We start from the raw sequence: 20,208 nt of genomic DNA on the forward strand, positions 1-20,208 counted from the left end.
ACACAAAACCAAAAACAGACACAAAAAGAGAGATAAGGTCAAAGAGGCCCCTCATTAAATCACTATTTGAAACATGTAGAAGTTCTTAATTTTTTCCATAGGGTGGATTACATTTTAACAGAGATTGTGTCTTATGGAACACCTTTCCTTCCTTCTGTGATCAAATGAACTTCTCCGATTCACAATCATGAAGGAACACAGAAACTAACAAAAAGGTTCAGAACAAGTGCTTCATGTAGTCCAAGGAATTTTTCTCATTTAGATGAAGGTGCAAAAAAACCCTGTCCTGGACAATTCTGGAATAAAAGTTCCATATGGAAAATTCTTCGTAATCCTTATTAGTAGTTGCCTTGTATCCTAAAGTATGAAGGTTTATACTCCATCTATATCCTACCTAACAGAACATAACTCAGGTGACAAACACAGCATCAGCTTGCATGGAATATTAGTTTACTATTTGATATGTTTTTAGCTATCTCTTCTGAGATTTTAGTAAATGGTGACGAGGAGTTAGTAGAGCCCTGTGCAGATATAAAATTTGTATCCGCATCCAGTCGGCGGATATTCATGGATTTGCAGGGCTCTAGTATTGTGTTAATAGCCAGTTCTCCATTGACCTCAAACTGCACTTGCTGATGAACTTCTGTTATAAGAGGATAAAATTTACATTATCTTTCTATACTCCACTATCTTTGGGTGGGTCAGACTAGTGGAGATGACAATCCTAGAAAGAAAATAATCACAGAAAATATTTTCCATTGTGCTTCATATTAGCTCCACTAGTCCACAGTAATGTACCAAGTAGAAATAGAGTCAGAAATATGAAAAGGAATAAAGAAATCCCATCCTGTATGCAAAATAGGACACCAGACCTATCTGAAAAGGTATGACATATCCATCATGTTGTCAGATGGCATCACAATGTGGAATGCAGGACAGCATTTTGGAAATTGAACAAGAACTAGTTTGATGGCTCTAAATTCCAAGTTTAGATTTTTTTTTCTTCACTACTGCAGCCACTTGCCCATAGCTATCAAGTTTTTAAAGTTGTCACTCCACCCTCTTTGGGTTAAATATAATGGAGTCTATCAATACTTGGTTGTTTTCGCTCTAGCACTATAGTGACTGCTTCACTTCATGGAGGCTTTGCTTCAGTTTGTCATCATGACTAAAAAACGATTCCCTGTTCTCAGAAGGAACCTCTGGAACAGCTTCCATCCTTTGGGAGGAGCAACTAGAGAAGGTGGGACAACAGTGTTTTCTAGTTTTGTTCTTATGATTTGGGGGGTTTAGACTTTTTTTAAAAAATATATATATATATTTTTGCATGCAACCACCACTTTAGTTGAGGATGAGGTCTTGTGCTTTTGGGAAGTGCTTCCCCCAGCAGTCTTCAGACAAGCACTCACTTGCTATTCATCCTCATCGCTTAATAGTTGTAGAAGAAAGTAATATGAGTGAACAAACATGCACTGCTAAAAAAACCCAAAACAACAACAACAACAAACCACAGGGCTCATTTCTGCCCTAAGGTTCTACATTGTAAAAATCAGCCACAGAGATGCATGACTCTGAGAAACAAATCCCAGTTGGTGAGTGAGAGCTTGGAGCGCCAATTCAGCCCTAAAAAAATCTTACAGCTTACTCCACTAGACCTCAGTACTTTACATGATTGAACTTCAAAATCTCTCATTTTCTTTTGAGGCTGGATGAAATCATGAAAAGCACTAAGGCAAAAGTAATGATTTTGGGTCAAAAGTCAACATTTATGTAAGCAGGTGTCACTCCACTGAAGTCAAAATATATTTCCAGTCAGATCCCAGTAGAATCTCAAATCTAACCATCAGATTAAAATCACCATTGGCATAGGTGGTTACCATTCTGTTGATTAAATGGAGGCACACCTGCTTACACAGAGGTGGATTTTGACACAATTTAAGAACCACCACAGGTTAGAATTATATATGTAACATGTAAAGGAAATTAAAGATAATATAAAAGGTTAAAGCTTATACTTCTTACATTTTAATTACATTCTTTGGCAATATGGTGTATTATGCAACACATATTTTAAGTAAGGCTCCTAAAATGACCAAAAATATATTAAACAGTTTTGCAGTGCTTATGCTTCATGTCCGTCCAATAATCACCAACCCAAAAATTTATTAACTAAAACAAGGGCCACATTTTCAATAAGTGCATATGAAACATATATGTACGTGGGCATACTTACATCTGTTCAAGCATATAAAAAGTAGCGCTGTCAAGCAATTAAACAAATTAATCATGCAATTACAAAAATTAATTGTGATTAATCGCATTGTTAAACAATAATGGAATACCATTTATTTAAATATTTTTGGATGGTTTCTACATTTTCAAATATGTTGATTTCAATTACAACACAGAATACAAAGTGTACAGTGCTCACTTTATATTTATTTTTTATTACAAATATTTGTCCTGTAAAAAACAAAAGAAATAGTATTTTTAATTCACATCATATAAGTACTGTAGTGCAATCTCTTTATCATGAAAGTTGAACTCACAAATGTAGAATTATGTACAAAAAATAACTGCATTAAAAAATAAAACAATGTAAAACTTTAGGGCCTACAAGTCCACTCAGTCCTACTTCTCATTCAGCCAGTTGCTCAAACAAACTTGGTTACAATTTGCAGGAGATAATGTTGCCCGCTTCTTGTTTACAATGTCACCTGAAAGTGAGAACAGGCGTTTGCACGGCACTCTTGTAGCCGGCATCACAAGATATTTACGTGCCAGATGCGCTATAGATTCATATGTCCCTTCACCTTCAACCCCCATTCCATAGGACATGAATACATTCTGTTGATGGGTTCTACTCAATAACAATTCAAAGGAGAGCGGACCGGCGCATGTTCATTTTCATCATCTGAGTCAGGTGCCACCAGCAGAAAGTTTATTTTCTTTTTTGGTGGTTCGGGTTCTGTAGTTTCCGCATCAGAGTGTTGCTCTTTTAAGACTTCTGAAAGCATGCGCCACACATCGTCCCTCTCAGATTTTGGACGGCACTTCAGATTCTTAAACCTTGGGTTGAGTGCTGTAACTATTTTTAGAAATCTCACATTGGTATCTTTGCATTTTGTCAAATATGCTGTGAAAGTGTTCTTAAAACAAACATGTGCTGGGTCATCATCTGAGACTGCTATAACATGAAATATATGGTAGAATATGGGTAAAACAGCAGGGGACATACAGTTCTCCCCCAAGGAGTTCAGTCAGAAATTTAATTAACACATTATTTTTTAAGGAGCATCATCAGCATGGAAGCATATCTCTGGAATGGTGGCCGAAGCATGAAGGGGCACACGAATGTTTAGCATATCTGGCACATAAATACCTTGCAACGCCGGCTACAAAAGTGCTATGCAAATGCCTGTTCTCACTTTAAGGTGACTTTGTAAATAAAGAGCAAACAGCAGCATCTCCTGTAAATGTAAACAAACTTGTTTGTCTTAGCGACTGGCTGAACAAGAAGTAGGACTGAGTGGACTTGTAGGCCCTAAAGTTTTACATTGTTTTGTTTTTGAGAGCAGTCGTAACAAAAAAAAATCTACATCTGTAAGTTGCACTTTCATGATAAAGAGATTGCACTACAGTACTTGTATGAGGTGAATTGAAAAATACTATTTCTTTTGTTTGTCATTTTTACAGTGCAAATATTTGTTATAAAAATATAAAGTGAGCACTGTACACTTAGTATTCTGTGTTGTAATAGAAATCAATATATTTGAAAATGTAGAAAAACATCCAAAAGTATTTAATAAATTTCAATTGGTAATTGCGATTAATCACAATTAATTTTTTAAATCACGATTAATTTTTTTGAGTTAATCACATGAGTTAATGGCGATTAATTGAGAGCCCTAATATACAGGTAAATTTGGTGCCTTTCAACCTATCTGCATAGATTTCCATATACAATTGCTGCAATTATTCACAAAATAGTGGATATCCTTGTGCACATGTATGTTTTATGTGTAGATCTCCTATATTATTAAGTATTCAAAAGTTTTACACTTTATATATGTAAAAATAAGAAAAAATATGAAAAAAAAAGTTCCATTATTAAGTGCATCCACCCCTATCAACTTGTATGGGCAGAAACAATAACCGTGTTGAACATTTTCACAGAAACTCTGAAATAAGCACAAACTGTCTTACATTGCAAATCAGGCCAGTGACATTAGGTGGCATGAGTACTCTAAATGATAATCTACAGTATACTTGCCTGAATAGAGCTTTGAGATTTTCAGGTAGTTCTGTTCGACCAGCATATCCTGGGTTCATGGTAATAAATATCCCAACTGATGGTTTCAGTGTAATGTTTTCTCCAAGGAATAAAAATCTGCAATAACCATGACATGATGTAAGTAAATTACTTGCTATAATACTGCAGTTCGATTAGAGGCCAACAATTATTTCCATCTTAAAAAAAAATCCATTTGAAATGGAGGACAGATTGTCTGATTTAGGAAAAAATCTGTGCAGGTAATTGTGACCAAGAAGAGGTATGTGTAGGTTGTTATGGTGCTTGCCAATCCAAGAGAAAAAATAAAACAAAGATACAGAAAAAAATGGGGCAGATCCTCAGCTGATATAAACTGTCATAGCTCCATTGACTTCAATGGAATTAGGACAAATTTACCACAGCCAAGGACCTGCTCCATAGTATGTAATAACTCTACATAGGGTGAAATCCTAGAATTAAAGTGAATGGCAAAACTCCCATTAACTTCAATGGGAACAGTATTTCACCCATATTCTAGGTGTTTTCTTCTTATAATTTGGGGGACAGAGCTAATATTACATATTAAATTAGCTTCTAGATATACATATATTACAGACATACACACACCCATACCCACACACCATATACACACTAGGAAATGTCCATAGCAGGATTTTTAGAAATATACTTTTAAATTTTTGTACTTATGCCTTTGCAAAGGCCTATAAAGGAAATAACATTGAAGTACTTACTTCTTCCTCTTATTTCTAATGGCATCGTGTATAGTCTTTACTTGCACTGCCACCACTGATAGGACTTCTACTGAAATTCGATTAAACTCATCAAAGCATCCCCAAGCACCTGTCTGGACCAAACCTTTGTAGATGTTTCCTATGGACTAAAAGATAGGATCAACCATTTAGTATTTATTTTCAGAAAGATTGAAGTTTTTTTAATGCATTGTATGTTAAAAAAATAAAATTGTACTGAAACCACTGTTTGATAAAATACCATACCTTATAGTCCATCTGTTCAGAACAGTTGAAGACATAGACCATCATACCAAGGGCATGGCCCAGGTCTTTGGTGGTCTCTGTTTTGCCTGTGCCAGCTGGCCCTGCAGGAGCCCCGCTCATTGTCAGGTGTAGAGACTGTGTTAGAGTAATGTAACACCTTTAAGCAATGAGACACAATTATTATTGCATGCAAAGAATGTTACTAACATGGTGGAGATTTTAAAACCACAAAAGCTGGGAAATTTAGGATATCACCAAAACCTTAATTGTATATCTTGTGCATATATGTTAAAATAGGATCTTGCATGAGATGGACCGTGTAAAAAGTGAAGTGCAACATTTTAATTTGAAATATTTATTTTACATATATAAGCCAATTGTGTAGAATGGTACATAAACTAATTTCAATACTTGTCAGATTACACTGAGAACCTATAGCACATCAACTAGGGAATATATTTAATTTTATCTATTTTACAAACACGAAGATCATACCATTTGTTTTATTTATACACACGCACATAAAGGTATTGCATTTGTCATATTAAGAAGGACCTTAAACATATTTATGAAAGAACACAGAGGTTTGCTATGGAAAGTTTAACTTTGTATTCTATTAAATAGATCAAGTAGAGATAGTTCATTATTAACAGTCAGTACCTGTCAGTCAGAGGTGTAATAACTAGCCGAGAGGTATTTCCCAAATACTCATAAAAGTACTGGAACTGAGCATCGCAAATGTTGGCTAGGCAGTGGTTCTGGGCCTCATCCCATCTATGGCGTAGTTGTGACAGCCAAGCAAAAGCTTGGGAACTAGTGACCTAAAACCATTGCACAAACATTATGTCATGTGGAAGCTGTGGAGATGAAAGAAACCAGACACTCCCAAAAGCTTTAACTGTCATCAGTAGGCTTCACACCTAGTCTTTTACAAGTAATAACTACTACAAGCAATTATAAGGGATTATACTTACTTCCAGGCATGCTGAGAGCCATTGAACCAAATTGTAAACCCTGTATATAATGGAAACCACTTCAAGCCAGGAGGTGCAGCAGCACCCCCAGCATCCCTGGTTCCAGCACCTATGATTACCTCCCAAGCCCTCTTCACTCTCCGTCCAATATAAGGTAATATGCATTCAGACCACTGACACGTACCTGTAACTTCAGTTTCACCAGAACAAGGTTTTGTATGTATGAATATATTTATCCTGCAACCACCATGTGAGACAGACAGGCCTCCAGTTCTGGAGGGCTAAACAGAGATCAGAACAAAACAACTAATGGCTAAATATTCGAAGATGGAGAAGCTACAAAGAAAAACAGACTAGTTCCAGACATGCCTTCATGGAACCCATCATCTGAAGAACAGACTTGGCTTACCCAAGGATAACTTTTGTTCATAGTTTTATGATCTAAGGTTCTGAAAGGAACCCTTTGCTGATCAAAGTTTGAACCTGGTTCTGGGTCTGATTCATCACCCACGTACGAGACTACAGAAGGCAATGTACCACAGAGAGAGGTATGGCCAGTGGTTCGGTACATGGCTGGGAAGCAGGTAGTCCTTGTGCCCACAACCATATCATCTGCCCCTTCCTTATGCACTCATGCAAGCCTGGACACATGCTTGGCTTAAAGTCCTTTTCTTTTTTCCTTTTAAACCCTAAAACATCGTATGAAAAAAGTTACACCCTACAATTTACCTTTTGAGCAACAAGTTTTGCCACCACGTCTCGAGCATGAACATCTATAGTGCAAATGGTCATGATCTTCTGTCTGTCACCTGAGGCAAGTTCTCCCAGCAACAAAGCAATGAGAGCGTTTAGCTGAGTGATCTAAAAAGATGACAATAATTTTGTTGCAACATTTCATTCCACTGCCCCAGTCACCACCACCATGGGAGATAAATTCTGCCTATATAATGAATTCAATTACCACATAAGCTATCTTGCACGTGCATGGTTATAAGTTACCAAGTATGTTTGGAACACTAGATCAGTTCTGGGCATATCAGTTCTAGACACTGGGATAAAGTTAAACAGGAACTTTTATAGTCAATATCAGGAAAACCTTCTGAATGGTGAGATCTATTCCCCTTTCAAGAAAAGGGGGAAATGGTTCTTTGGTTCAGATGTTTTTACTGGACAAAGAACTTGAAAATACACTGTACGAAGTACAAAGACTTGAGGTTTAAAGAAGTACAACACAATGAATGGAGGAATTAATAAATGTGATATTAATGAAGTTACTTATAGCTGCACTGTGAAAATATCCTTAATGAATGTGTTTTCTTCACAACACTTCACATTAACAGTAAAGAAGATGATGGTTCACCAAGGGAAGGAGACCAAAGCCCTGAGGTAAGTGGGGAAATGGGATCCTGGGAGGAAGCACAAGCAGGAGAGCGCAACAGGGGAGAACTCCTGGCTCATGCTGAGAAAGAGGGACGATCGATGAGTTATCTTAAGTGCCTATACACAAATGCAAGAAGCCTGGGAAACAAGCAGGGAGAACTGGAAGTCCTGGCACAGTCAGGGAACTATGATGTGATTGGAATAACAGAGACTTGGTGGGATAACTCACATGACTGGAGTACTGTCATGGATGGATATAAACTGTTCAGGAAGGACAGGCAGGGCAGAAAAGGTGGGGGAGTTGCGTTGTATGTAAGAGAGGAGTATGACTGCTCAGAGCTCCGGTATGAAACTGCAGAAAAACCTGAGAGTCTCTGGATAAAGTTGAGAAGTGTGAGCAACAAGGGTGATGTCATGGTTGGAGTCTGCTATAGACCACCAGACCAGGGGGATGAGGTGGACGAGGCTTTCTTCTGGCAACTAGCAGAAGTTGCTAGATCACAGGCCCTGGTTCTCATGGGAGACTTTAATCACCCTGATATCTGCTGGGAGAGCAATACAGCGGTGCACAGACAATCCAGGAAGTTTTTGGATAGTGTAGGGGACAATTTCCTGGTGCAAGTGCTGGAGGAACCAACTAGGGGCAGAGCTTTTCTTGACCACCTGCTCACAAACAGGGAAGAATTAGTAGGGGAAGCAAAAGTGGATGGGAACCTGGAAGGCAGTGACCATGAGATGGTCGAGTTCAGGATCCTTACACAAGGAAGAAAGGAGAGCAGCAGAATACGGAGCCTGGACTTCAGAAAAGCAGACTTTGACTCCCTCAGGGAACAGATGGGCAGGATCCCCTGGGAGAATAACATGAAGGGCAAAAGGGTCCAGGAGAGCTGGCTGTATTTTAAAGAATCCTTATTGCGGTTGCAGGAACAAACCATCCCAATGTGTAGAAAGAATAGTAAATATGGCAGGCGACCAGCGTGGCTAAACAGTGAAATCCTTGCTGATCTTAAACGCAAAAAAGAAGCTTACAAGAAGTGGAAGATTGGACAATTGACCAGGGAGGAGTATAAAAATATTGCTCAGGCATGCAGGAGTGAAATCAGGAAGGCCAAATCACACTTGGAGTTGCAGTTAGCAAGAGATGTTAAGAGTAACAAGAAGGGTTTCTTCAGGTATGTTAGCAACAAGAAGAAAATCAAGGAAAGCGTGGGCCCCTTACTGAATGAGAGAGGCAACCTAGTGACCGAGGATGTGGAAAAAGCTCATGTACTCAATGATTTTTTTGCCTCTGTCTTCACGAACAAGGTCAGCTCCCAGATTGCTGCACTGGGCAGTACAGTATGGGGAGAAGGCGACCAGCCCTCTGTGGAGAAAGAAGTGGTTCGGGGCTATTTAGAAAAACTGGATGTGCACAAGTCCATGGGGACGGATGCGCTGCATCCGAGGGTGCTAAAGGAGTTGGCGAGTGAGATTGCAGAGCCATTAGCCATTATTTTTGAAAACTCATGGCGATCGGGGGAGGTCCCAGATGACTGGAAAAAGGCTAATGTAGTGCCCATCTTTAAAAAAGGGAAGAAGGAGGATCCGGGGAACTACAGGCCAGTCAGCCTCACCTCAGTCCCAGGAAAAATCATGGAGCAGGTCCTCAAGGAATCAATTATGAAACATTTAGAGGAGAGGAAAGTGATCAGGAACAGTCAGCATGGATTCACGAAGGGGAAGTCGTGCCTGACTAACCTAATTGCCTTCTATGATGAGATAACTGGCTCTGTGGATGAGGGGAAAGCAGTGGATGTGTTATTCCTTGACTTTAGCAAAGCTTTTGATACGGTCTCCCACAGTATTCTTGCCGCCAAGTTAAAGAAGTATGGGCTGGTTGAATGGACTGTAAGGTGGATAGAAAGCTGGCTAGATCGTCGGGCTCAACCGGTACTGATCAATGGCTCCATGTCTAGTTGGCAGCCAGTTTCAAGCGGAGTGCCACAAGGATCAGTCCTGGGGCCGGTTTTGTTTAATATCTTTATTAATGATCTGGAGGATGGTGTGGACTGCACTCTCAGCAAGTTTGCAAATGACACTAAACTAGGAGGTGTGGTAGATACACTAGAGGGTAGGGATCGGATACAGAGGGACCTAGACAAATTAGAGGATTGGGCCAAAAAAAACCTGATGAGGTTCAACAAGGACAAGTGCAGAGTCCTGCACTTAGGATGGAAGAATCCCATGCACTGCTACAGACTAGGGACCGAATGGCTAGGTAGCAGTTCTGCAGAAAAGGACCTAGGGGTCACAGTGGACGAGAAGCTGGATATGAGTCAATAGTGTGCTCTTGTTGCCAAGAAGGCTAACGGCATTTTGGGCTGTATAAGTAGGGGCATTGCCAGCAGATCGAGGAACGTGATCGTTCCCCTTTATTCGACATTGGTGAGGCCTCATCTGGAATACTGTGTCCAGTTTTGGGCCCTACACTACAAGAAGGATGTGGAAAAATTGGAAAGAGTCCAACGGAGGGCAACAAAAATGATTAGGGGTCTGGAGCACATGACTTATGAGGAGAGCCTGAGGGAACTGGGATTGTTTAGTCTCCAGAAGAGAAGAATGAGGGGGGATTTGATAGCAGCCTTCAACTACCTGAAGGGGGGTTCCAAAGAGGTTGGAGCTCGGCTGTTCTCAATGGTGGCAGATGACAGAACAAGGAGCAATGGTCTCAAGTTGCAGTGGGGGAGGTCCAGGTTGGATATTAGGAAAAACTATTTCACTAGGAGGGTGGTGAAACACTGGAATGCGTTACCTAGGGAGGTGGTGGAGTCTCCTTCCTTGGAGGTTTTTAAGGCCTGGCTTGACAAAGCCCTGGCTGGGATGATTTAGTTGGGAATTGGTCCTGCTTTGAGCAGGGGGTTGGACTAGATGACCTCTTGAGGTCCCTTCCAACCCTGATAGTCTATGGTTCTATGGTTCTATGATAGCCTGTGGCTGTGCACATGTTTAATTAGGCAAACATAACATTAATAAAGTGCATACAATGTATTGTTTAAGTGATGTACTATACAGCCGTGCTTGTCCGTGTTCAGACCCTGCTACAAAAAAGGATTCAAGAATGAATGAGACCTCAAAAGCTATGCTTTTTCATTATTGGCATAATGCAATTTAGACGTCAGCTTTCTTGTAGTCCCCAGATTTAAGGGTCTGGTAGTTATCTACGTGTCAATGACTTCTTTCAGAATTACAACTGTAATTCCTAATTTCCTTACTTTATAGCAAGTTTTTTTTTTTTTTAAAATGGGTCATTTATCTTGGGTTTAGGCTACCACACCATAACTTTATGGGAAACACTAATCTGATTACAAAGGACATTTGAATGGTAAAATTTCAAGTTGAATTACTCTGCACCCTGATAAATCTCAGACACTTCTCCCCACAAAAAACGTTATTGATTTATAGAAACTTAGAAAATTGCCCAATATATATAAGGTTCTCGGGTCCACTCCATACTCTTAGGAGTGCAAAGAGAGCAAAATCCTCCCACAAGGTAGGGTGCCCCAGAGGGGGAATAGCTGGAACACAAAAAGTGGTGGTGTATGGTGCCTCAGGAGGAATCCCTGCTAGCTGGCACAGTTTAGAGCAGCCTGCTTCAGGGCCGAGAACCAGGGAATGGGCTCCTTGACAGCACCACGGCCATGTTCCACCCAGCAAAAGGACAAGAGGCACAGTATGTATCTGTTAGATGAAGAAATACCACAAAACCATAGCAAGTCAACAATTTTTAAGTAGACCTCTCTACCTCTTTCAATGGGAGATGGGGGGATTCTACTTAAAAATTGATGGCACAATATCAGGCATTGGTAAGACTTACGTAATTTGATGCGTTAATTTTTTTTCATTCTCAGCTTGCAGATATGAGGGAAAAATTACTTAGTTCTGGCAGATCATCCATTATAATCAAATCAGATCCAGTTTTTAAAAATTAAGCTATTTAATTTGAAAGTTTGAAAGAAAAAAAGAATGCTAACATTAGAACACTATTTTTAAATGAGAATTATGGGTAACAGTGTAGCCGCTATTAAAACAGCAGGAAATACCCATTTGGGGACTGGAACTAAAACTAACCAAAGTTTCAAACTGAACTCTGATGGTTTTATTGTCAAATCAAACAATCCTAACAGACCCACAAGTTTTGGCTTCCTTACATATGCATTATTACCTAGCCACTCTTCAGTCATGTGTATGGGTGTGTGCACCCTAAAATTTCTATAATAGCATGGTGGTCCAATCAAGTTTTTGTTGTCTACCAGTATTCAGTACACCCTACATTTTCAAAATTACTAGTGATCTTTGGGTGTCCCAATTTTTGGGTGCTCAATTTGAGATGCCTTACAATAGGAATAGCAGCAATTCTGGAATGCTGAATGATCATAGATCCTTCCTGTACTCCCACAACAAATGTATTCCTAGTTTTCAGAGATGGTTGGTCAGCACTTTCTAAAAACCAAGCCCCTGAAAGAGGACTCAAGGTGCAGATCATAAAACTGAGGCTCCCAAAATCACCAATAGCTTTTGAAAATAAAGGCCCATATCACATTTTCTGAATAAATGCCCCCCATCTCTCTTTAACGATCAAAAATACCTACCTCAAAGAGCTGGATTTGGTATTATCTACATTTCCAGATTTGGACAGTTTTAGGTCACAAACATCCCTGTTTGAGAAATGCTAATAATTATGGAAAAAATCCTTTATTTTATAGCACCTTGGCTTTTACCCTTCCTCTTCTTGCTCCAAAATGAACCCACAGAAAGCTATAAGGGCAATTTTCATTGTTGGAGAGAGAAACAGAAATGGGATCATCTATAGAAGGAGAGAGAATCAGAAGGAAGAGGCATATTTCCTTTTCTTCAGAGGATGGCAATAGCAAATAGCCAATAAATACAGTCTGACTAAAAAAACATTTAACATGCCAACCAAGCATTTCTGGGTGATCGGTACAGTATGAAAATGGAACCTTGTTTTCATCCAATATAAGCAAGACATCAATACCTGTTTTTTATTGTAATCCTTCAGGGCCATTTCAAATCCCTCCTCCAGCCTGTTGAATGCTATTCCTACATCTGTCGTCCACCAGATTTGTGAGCTGGTAAGTGCAACTTGAGCCGGGTAGTCAAAAATCCATTGCTCTCTGGGCTTTTCTTCATAGGCAGCTATAGCCTCCATGATATAACGATGCACTGTTTTACACATGGTTTCTTCGAGTTGTTGTAACCAGGTCTCCACCTTTTGAAAAAGATACATGCCACATCAGTGTTCAGAATATTTTAATGAGGGAGTAGCTTCCTACTTTATTGGTATCATGAATAGTAAACAGATATTTGTCAAGGTATTTCTTTGTACTCATTAATAAAATAAAATTTCACACACACAAACCCTTTTCTCAACTTCCAGCTAGAACCCGTTTTCTTTCCATGTTTCGCCCTGTTCATGGTTGTTTGGTACTGCAAGGCAATTTATGAGTGTTGAGATACTAGCATCGTTTTATTTTATTCACTTAGTTGTGTGTGTGTGTGTGTGTGTGTGTGTGTTTGCCTTTAAAGCTCATCAAATGTGTTGGCCTAACAACCCTGGACAGAAAAGTTCTTTATAATCTAAAGAACTGGTACAGAGTGGGCAACACAGTCTTCCTGATGTCATTCTTTCAACATGCAAAAACCTCGTTTTGGAGGAACCACCTTTAAGAGGCAAGTGGAGTCACCTTGCACATTCAGTCTCTGGCTTCCCTACTCAGACAATCAACAAAGTTGCCAATTAGTGCCCATTGTGAGAGCAATTTTCTAATGTGAACTCTTGTCTAACATGGGGAGTGGATCAAGCCCAACAAATTCTTGTCATTCAACAGTCACGAGATGGTAACTACTTTCAGATGCTACCCAACTAGGCTCTGTATGTATCCCATCACTAATCCTGTCCCCCCCCTTTTTTTTAAATAAAGAGTATGGAAACAATTATTGTGCAATGAAGAACAAAGAATTACATGGGCTTAGAAAACCAATCAAAATATTAGGCCCAAAAATTGGTGCTACGGATCTTGGCAGTCTAGAAAATGAACATAACCATAAGAACACCAGATATAGGTGAAACATTCTAGTCACATACATTTCCCCCTAAAATTAAACACATTAACAAGAATTATGGTGCATATTTAACAAGAACTATGTATTTTTTCTTCATTTGGAAAACATAACTTTCTTTAAATTAGTGCTTGTAGTTTTAGCTAGTAGTGATTTTTCTCCTTGGTTTTCATTTCTCAGTTTCAGGAGCATTAAGGAATTTAACCTGATAGTCTGAAATTTAACTGTATTGAAAGATGATGATTTTGGCTGCGATAAATGGCTTAAAATTAAGTTTGATCTCAGACTAATATCTGCTTACATGTTCTGTTTGTATTTACAGATTATGGAGTGTCAAGTCTCATTTCAACTTTCCTTGCTGAGTACATATGACCACTAGCTGAAGACATAAAATATTGTTTAAAGGTTTCAGGGTGTGCAACAGTATTTTCCACTCAACCAAAACAAAAAGAGAACAGAGACAGAAAAGGATAAGAAGTGAGAAAATGGAGAGATGATGGAAACTGAGCCAGGACATGAACAAGGATCCCTGGTTAGGGCAACACCATCTGCCAATCCAGACCACAAAAGGCAGAGGAGCGCCTCTAACAATAAACGAAAAAGAAAACGACTAACATACAGATTGAGATAGAATCAACTAACTACTTCTCTCTTCTTCCAGGCAGCACACTGATGAGAAAAGAGATAACAAGGTATTTTGATCAATAAGTAAGTGGCTTATACGGTGACATTTCTCCAATTTTTGCAAAAATTAAAAGATCAAGACAGATATTTTGATTAAAGTGTGCTTGTTTCCCTGTCAGCAGATTAGGGTTACACACACACAAATCTCACAAGGGACAATGAGAGAGAAAAGGATCTGTCCTAAATAAATAAGGAACAAGGGTATTTGAAATCCAAAATAAAAACAAAGTAGAAAGCCTTGAGATATGTGGATTTCCAAGTTGAAACTGTCCCAAACAGTTACATGGCTGGAAATGCAGACAGATACTGACCTCGATAGCATTGCAGAATTACATGAAGATTAAAATTTCTCTAAAGTAGTTGACATAAGCAGGCTTTCCACGTTTTTGTAACTCTTTCCTTTTCATACTAACCACATAACCAAAAGTAGTTTTTGTACACAATCAACACAAGTAGCTTCTACTTTGCATTTGTCCCTTTTGTTTTTGGGCTCTCTTGCCTTGCCTCATTTTTTCTTTGTTGCCCATACTTGCCTTACTCAGAGCCACTGGGCGCAAAATTTATGGTGCATGTTTTTTTGACAGCTGGGTGTTATGTGGTGTTATTAGGTTTGACAGCTGGGTGTCATGTGGTGTTATTAGGTTTCCCAGACATCTAATGTAACATAACCTGTCTTTTCCATAGCCCCGAGTGTCTAAACACAGCATGTCTTCCTACTTTCTACTATTAAATATATGTTGGAACATAAATGTCAATAAGTATGCACAAGAAGAGGAGATTACTTACTGTACCTGAAGATTCTTCAAGATGTGTGGTCCCTATTTGGATTCCAGATGTGGGTGTGCATGCTACCATGTGCCGGAGCTAGAACTGTTTGTAGAAATGCCCGTTGACCCATATGTGCGTTGTGCATTGGCCACACGGCACATCCAAGGTTTTAAGAGGCTGTACGGGTCGATGCTGCTCCAGGTCCCTCTCACTCGCAAGCAATGGAATCAGCAGCAGAGGGGATGGAGGACAGGTATTGGAGTTCAAATAGGGACCACACATCTTGAAGAACGTCCAGTTACAGTAAGTAACCTCCTCTTCTTCTTCGTGTGATGGTCTTTATATGGATTCCAAATGTGGGAGAGTAGCAAGCAGTGTTTAGCCTGGAGGCGGGTGCACAGACTTGCAAGCAGTCACAGTCTATAGGATGGCACGGCCAACTGCTGTATCCGCCATAGGGGTGTCCTGCCACGGGACGCTCATGAGAAAGGCCAACATGGCCACAAGCACCCACGTGGAGTGGGCTATGACACCAGGGGCGGGGGAGGGGAATGCGAGAGAAAGCGTAGCATTCCTTAGTACAATGGGAGAGCCATTTAGAGAGGTGTTGTGAGGAGAGGGCATGGCACCGGCAGTGCTCTATGACGGTGAGGAAGAGTCAGGGCGAGGCATGGAAGGTGTGGGTGTGTTGGAGATAAAAGGCCAGTGCCCGGCAGACATCGAGAGAATGCAATGTTTGTGCCCTGGGGAAGATGTGCAGATTAGGGTAGAAGATTGGGATGTGTATGCACTGGTTTAGGTGGAACAGGGAGGCCACCTTGGTGAGACATTTAGGGTGCAGGTGTAAGGAAACTGTCTTTGTGGAAGAGAGTAAAGGGCAGGTTCACCATCATGGCTGCCAGCTCGCTAACCCATCATGCTGAGGTGATGGACACCAAAAAGATCACTTTCATGGCGAGATGGGTGAGAGAGCAGATTGCGAGGGGTGAGAAGGATGCCTTAGTGAAGGCAGTGAGGTCCCAAGAGGAAGCAGGCTTCCACATGGATGGGAAGGCATTTAGAAGGCTGTGAAAGAAGTGGGCAGTACTTGGGTGAGTGAAGATGGAAAACCCATCCACAGCGGGGAGAAAGGCACTGCATGCCGCCAGGTGGACGTGGACGGAGGAATGTGTGAGGCCCATCTGTCAAAGGTACAGAAGATAGTCCAGGAGGATGGGAATGGAGATGGAGTCCAGAGGATAGCGGTGGTGGTGTACCCAGTTGGTGAAGTGTCACCATTTAGCTTGGTAGCGGGATCTAATAGACGGCCGTCTGCAGTGAGTGAAGATGTTGTGCACCGGGGCAGAGCATTCCCTGTCTAACACGTGAGCCCCATCCAAATACCAGGCCGAGAGCTGGAGAGGGCCCGGGTTGGGGTGCCTTAGGAGGCTGTATGCCTGTGAGAGGAGATTCAGGAGGGTGTGAAGGCAGAATCGGGGAGCAAGTTGAGAGGTGGAGGAGATTGTGAACCAATACCAGCAAGGCCAGGAGGAGGCTATGAGAATGACGGTAGCATGATCCCGCCGCACCTTGTGCGGGACTTGCAGGAGCAAGGAAATGGACAGGAAGGCATAGCAGAGTTCGGTGGTCCAGGGAAGGAGAAGGCATCACCCTGTGATCCCAGTCCAAGGGCTCCTCTGGAGCAGAAGAGGGGATATTTGTGGTTTGTGATTGTTGCCTGGTATGTCCCACTGGCAAAAGACGGAGAGAAGCATGGGTTCATGGAGCTTCCACTCATGATTTGCATAGAAGGACCCGCTGAGCATGTCTACCAGAGAGTTGCTGGTGCCTGGGAGGTGCATGGCATGGAGGGTGACCCTGTGCCTGAGGCACCAGTTCAAGAGGAGGATGGTTTCCATGCAGAAGGAGTGGGAGTGGGCATTGCCCTGCTTGTTGATATATACAATCACCATTTTGTTGGACAGCAGTTGAATGTGGCAGGATTTGATAAGGGGCAGGAACACCTGACAGGCCAGGTGGGCAGCCCGCAATTCCAATATATTGATGTGCATCCATGCCTCTTGCAGTGTCCAGATGCCTTGGACCATACAGCCCTCCAGATGAGCACTCCACCCAACAAGGGAGGTGTCCGTGGTGAGAGGAGAGTGAACAGGATGCCGTCTAGGACGTTGGATGGGTTGGTCCACCATGTGAGGGAAGCTAGAACAGAAGGGGAAAAGCAGAATCTGCCTCCATCTGAGGCTTGTAAATCAACTGGAGACACAGTTTGAGGCAGCGCATATACAGGCAGGCATGAGGAGTAATGAAGGTGCAGGCTGCCATGCGGCCAAGGAGGGAAAGGCACTGGCGGAGTCGCGTATGAGAGTAGCGGCAGAGCTGTGCAATGAGTGAAGTGATGGCAGCAAAAGGTCCATTGGGAGAAAGGCACAGCCTGCGAGAAAGTCCAGATGCACCCTGATGTACCTGAGCATACAGGTAGGGAGGACAATGGACCAGTCCCCATTGATGCAGATACCCAAGCCAGCGTGGAGGGTGCAAAGAGTCTAGACAGCGGAAAGGACACAGGTACACGACCATGCAATGAGGAGCCAGTTGTCCAGGTAAGGAAACACGGAGTAACCAAGATGACGCAGCGGGGTAGCCGTGTTAGTCTGACGAAGTGGGTATTCACCCACGAACGCTTATGCTCCAATACTTCTGTTAGTCTATAAGGTACCCCAGGACTCTTTGTCGCTTTTTACAGAATGGGACAGCGGCCACCCCCCTTTTGCGGCACAAAGTAATAAGGAGAATAGAATCCACGGCCATGGTAACGGTGGCGGACGCATTTGATGGAGCCCTTCTGGAGGAGAGTCTGCGCCTCTTCTCAGAAGAGATCGTGATGAGAAGGATCCCCACAACGAGTGGGTAAAAAGGGGGGAGAACGAGTGGATCTCTACCTAGTACCTGACAGATGAGGTCCAGTACCCATCCATCAGTGGTGATCTTGACCCAATTGTGGGTGAACAGGACAAGACAGCCCCCGAAGATGATCTAGGATGCTGCAGGAAGGGCGGGAGGTGGTTCGTGGGTCTTGAGGGGGGAATCAAAAGGGCTGCTTGGATGACAGTGAAGGGGGGGGCCAAGGTGATGAAGGTGGAAGTGGCAGAATAATGGGGTCATTGGGTGCGTTGGCAACTGCGAGAGGGCTTCGTGGGTATTGGAAGTAGGGCTGGTAGATGGATCAGAGATGGGGGTGGAAAGATGGTCTCTGCTGTCAGTGGGTCGGAGCTGGGGTGTAAATGCTGAGTGAACGCAGAGTGGCATGGGAATTCTTTAAGAGAGCAGAAGGATTCGTCCATCTTGTGGCTGAAAAGTTTGTGGTTGTCAAAGGAGAGGTCCTCAAGGGTGGTCTTGACCTCCTTAGGGAAGCTGGAGGACTGGAATCCTGGCAGAGCAAGACACCAGTTGCCAGAGCATGGGATGCAGTGTCGGCAGCATTGACCGCAGCCTGAAGGGCCACCTTGGCGATGAGCTTACCCTCATTGAGTAATGCCTGGAAGTCCTGCTGTTTGTCCACCAGAAGGAAGGGCTGGAACTCCGCTAGCTTAGAAAGAATAGGATAGGAAATCATATTTTGCCAAGATGGCTGGTAATTGGCGATATGAAACTGGAGGCCCTCGGGGAAGTAAATCTTGCACCCCAAAAGGTCCAACTTCTTTGCCACCCAGTCTGGAAGAGAGGCCTTGAGGTGTTGCTGTCGGGCGTGCTCAGTCAACACGTGGACCACAAGCAAATTGGGATGGGGATGAGTGAACAGGAAATCCATACCCTAAGATAAGAGGAAGGAGTGACATTCAGTGTGCTTCAGGTTGGGGGCACAGGAATCCGGGGTGTGCCATACCCCTTGGGCTGGGTAGAGGATGGCCCCATGCATCAGGAGAGCAGTCCGGGAGGGCCCTGATGATGGGCGGCACGTGATTCCTCCATTAGGGGAGGCTGGGTGTGCCCGGACCATGGCCCCAGACCATGGCCCCTGCACCGAGGCCCACCCCTGCTTGGCCCCCTCCGTCTGAAGCCACATCCACGTTCCACCACCAGCCCTACTTGGCCCCTTTCCCCAAGGTCCCCCCGCCAACCTCTCACACCTCTCCCTCCCACCCCGATCTCCCCACCTGCCCAGCCAGCTGGCCTCTTCACCCCTCCCCCAAAGCTCCCAGGAGGGCAGAGAGGGGATGGGAAGATGCGGAATAAGGGTGGGGCCTCGGGGAAAGAGGACAAGTGGAAGTGGGTCCTCAGGGTGGAGCACAGGCAGGGCCACGGCCCTTATGCCCATGGCTATGCTTCTTATGTGCATGGTGTTTCTGCGGTTGCAGCGGTACCATGGGCAGCGGCGCATGGTGCTCACTAGTGGTGACGGGCACCGCTCCAGCGGAGCTACTGGTCCCAGTTCCAATTGTGCACGTGGGCACATAGCTTCTTCCATCAGATACTTGTGGAGGCGGAGTTCTCTGGCTTCCTGAGTGCAAGGCAGGAATGAGCAGCAGATAGAGCAGTGGGCGATGCTGTGGAAATTGCCAAAGCAATAGAGGCAATGGTGATGCTTGTCACAGAGAAGGCATGCAGGCATGAAGCACATTCTTGAAGCCAGCCTGCCAGGACATAGTCCCCAGAAGGGCAGATGGTGTGTGCAGGGACACCTGATGAGGGTGAGAAATCCAACAGCAGAACAAAACCTAACTAACGACTATATATCACTAGGAAAAAATACTACAAAACTATGCACAGAAGGCAAGAATGGACAAAGAGTTCTACTAGCAAGCTAAGAGCACTGAGGAACAGGGGTTCTGGTAAGAGGTAACTGGAGTGGCGTCAACCCACACAGACTCCTAAAGCCTCGGACACACCACGTAGCCAATGCATAACGTATGTGCGGGTCAACGGACACTACTATGAACAAGTTCTGGTTCTGGACCATGGTCCGCATCTGGAATCCATATAGGGACCATCACCCGAA

The 20,208-nt window shown here is 42.8% G+C and overlaps 1 protein-coding gene across 1 annotated transcript in view; it reads right to left on the reverse strand.

Moving 5' to 3' along the window:
* LOC128831324 (dynein axonemal heavy chain 11-like) overlaps positions 1 to 20,208 on the reverse strand; it is a 58,554-nt gene that overhangs the window by 11,804 nt on the left and 26,542 nt on the right. The window contains exons 15-20 of the mRNA XM_054017635.1: positions 12,676 to 12,909; positions 6,993 to 7,124; positions 5,950 to 6,110; positions 5,290 to 5,446; positions 5,026 to 5,171; positions 4,274 to 4,390 (exon numbers count right to left, since the gene is read on the reverse strand). Coding sequence (XP_053873610.1) covers positions 4,274 to 4,390; positions 5,026 to 5,171; positions 5,290 to 5,446; positions 5,950 to 6,110; positions 6,993 to 7,124; positions 12,676 to 12,909 — 947 coding nt within the window. The remainder of the gene's footprint in view (positions 1 to 4,273; positions 4,391 to 5,025; positions 5,172 to 5,289; positions 5,447 to 5,949; positions 6,111 to 6,992; positions 7,125 to 12,675; positions 12,910 to 20,208) is intronic.

This window comes from Malaclemys terrapin, chromosome 2, assembly GCF_027887155.1.
Source record: "Malaclemys terrapin pileata isolate rMalTer1 chromosome 2, rMalTer1.hap1, whole genome shotgun sequence".
NCBI classification, from domain to species: domain Eukaryota; kingdom Metazoa; phylum Chordata; order Testudines; family Emydidae; genus Malaclemys; species Malaclemys terrapin.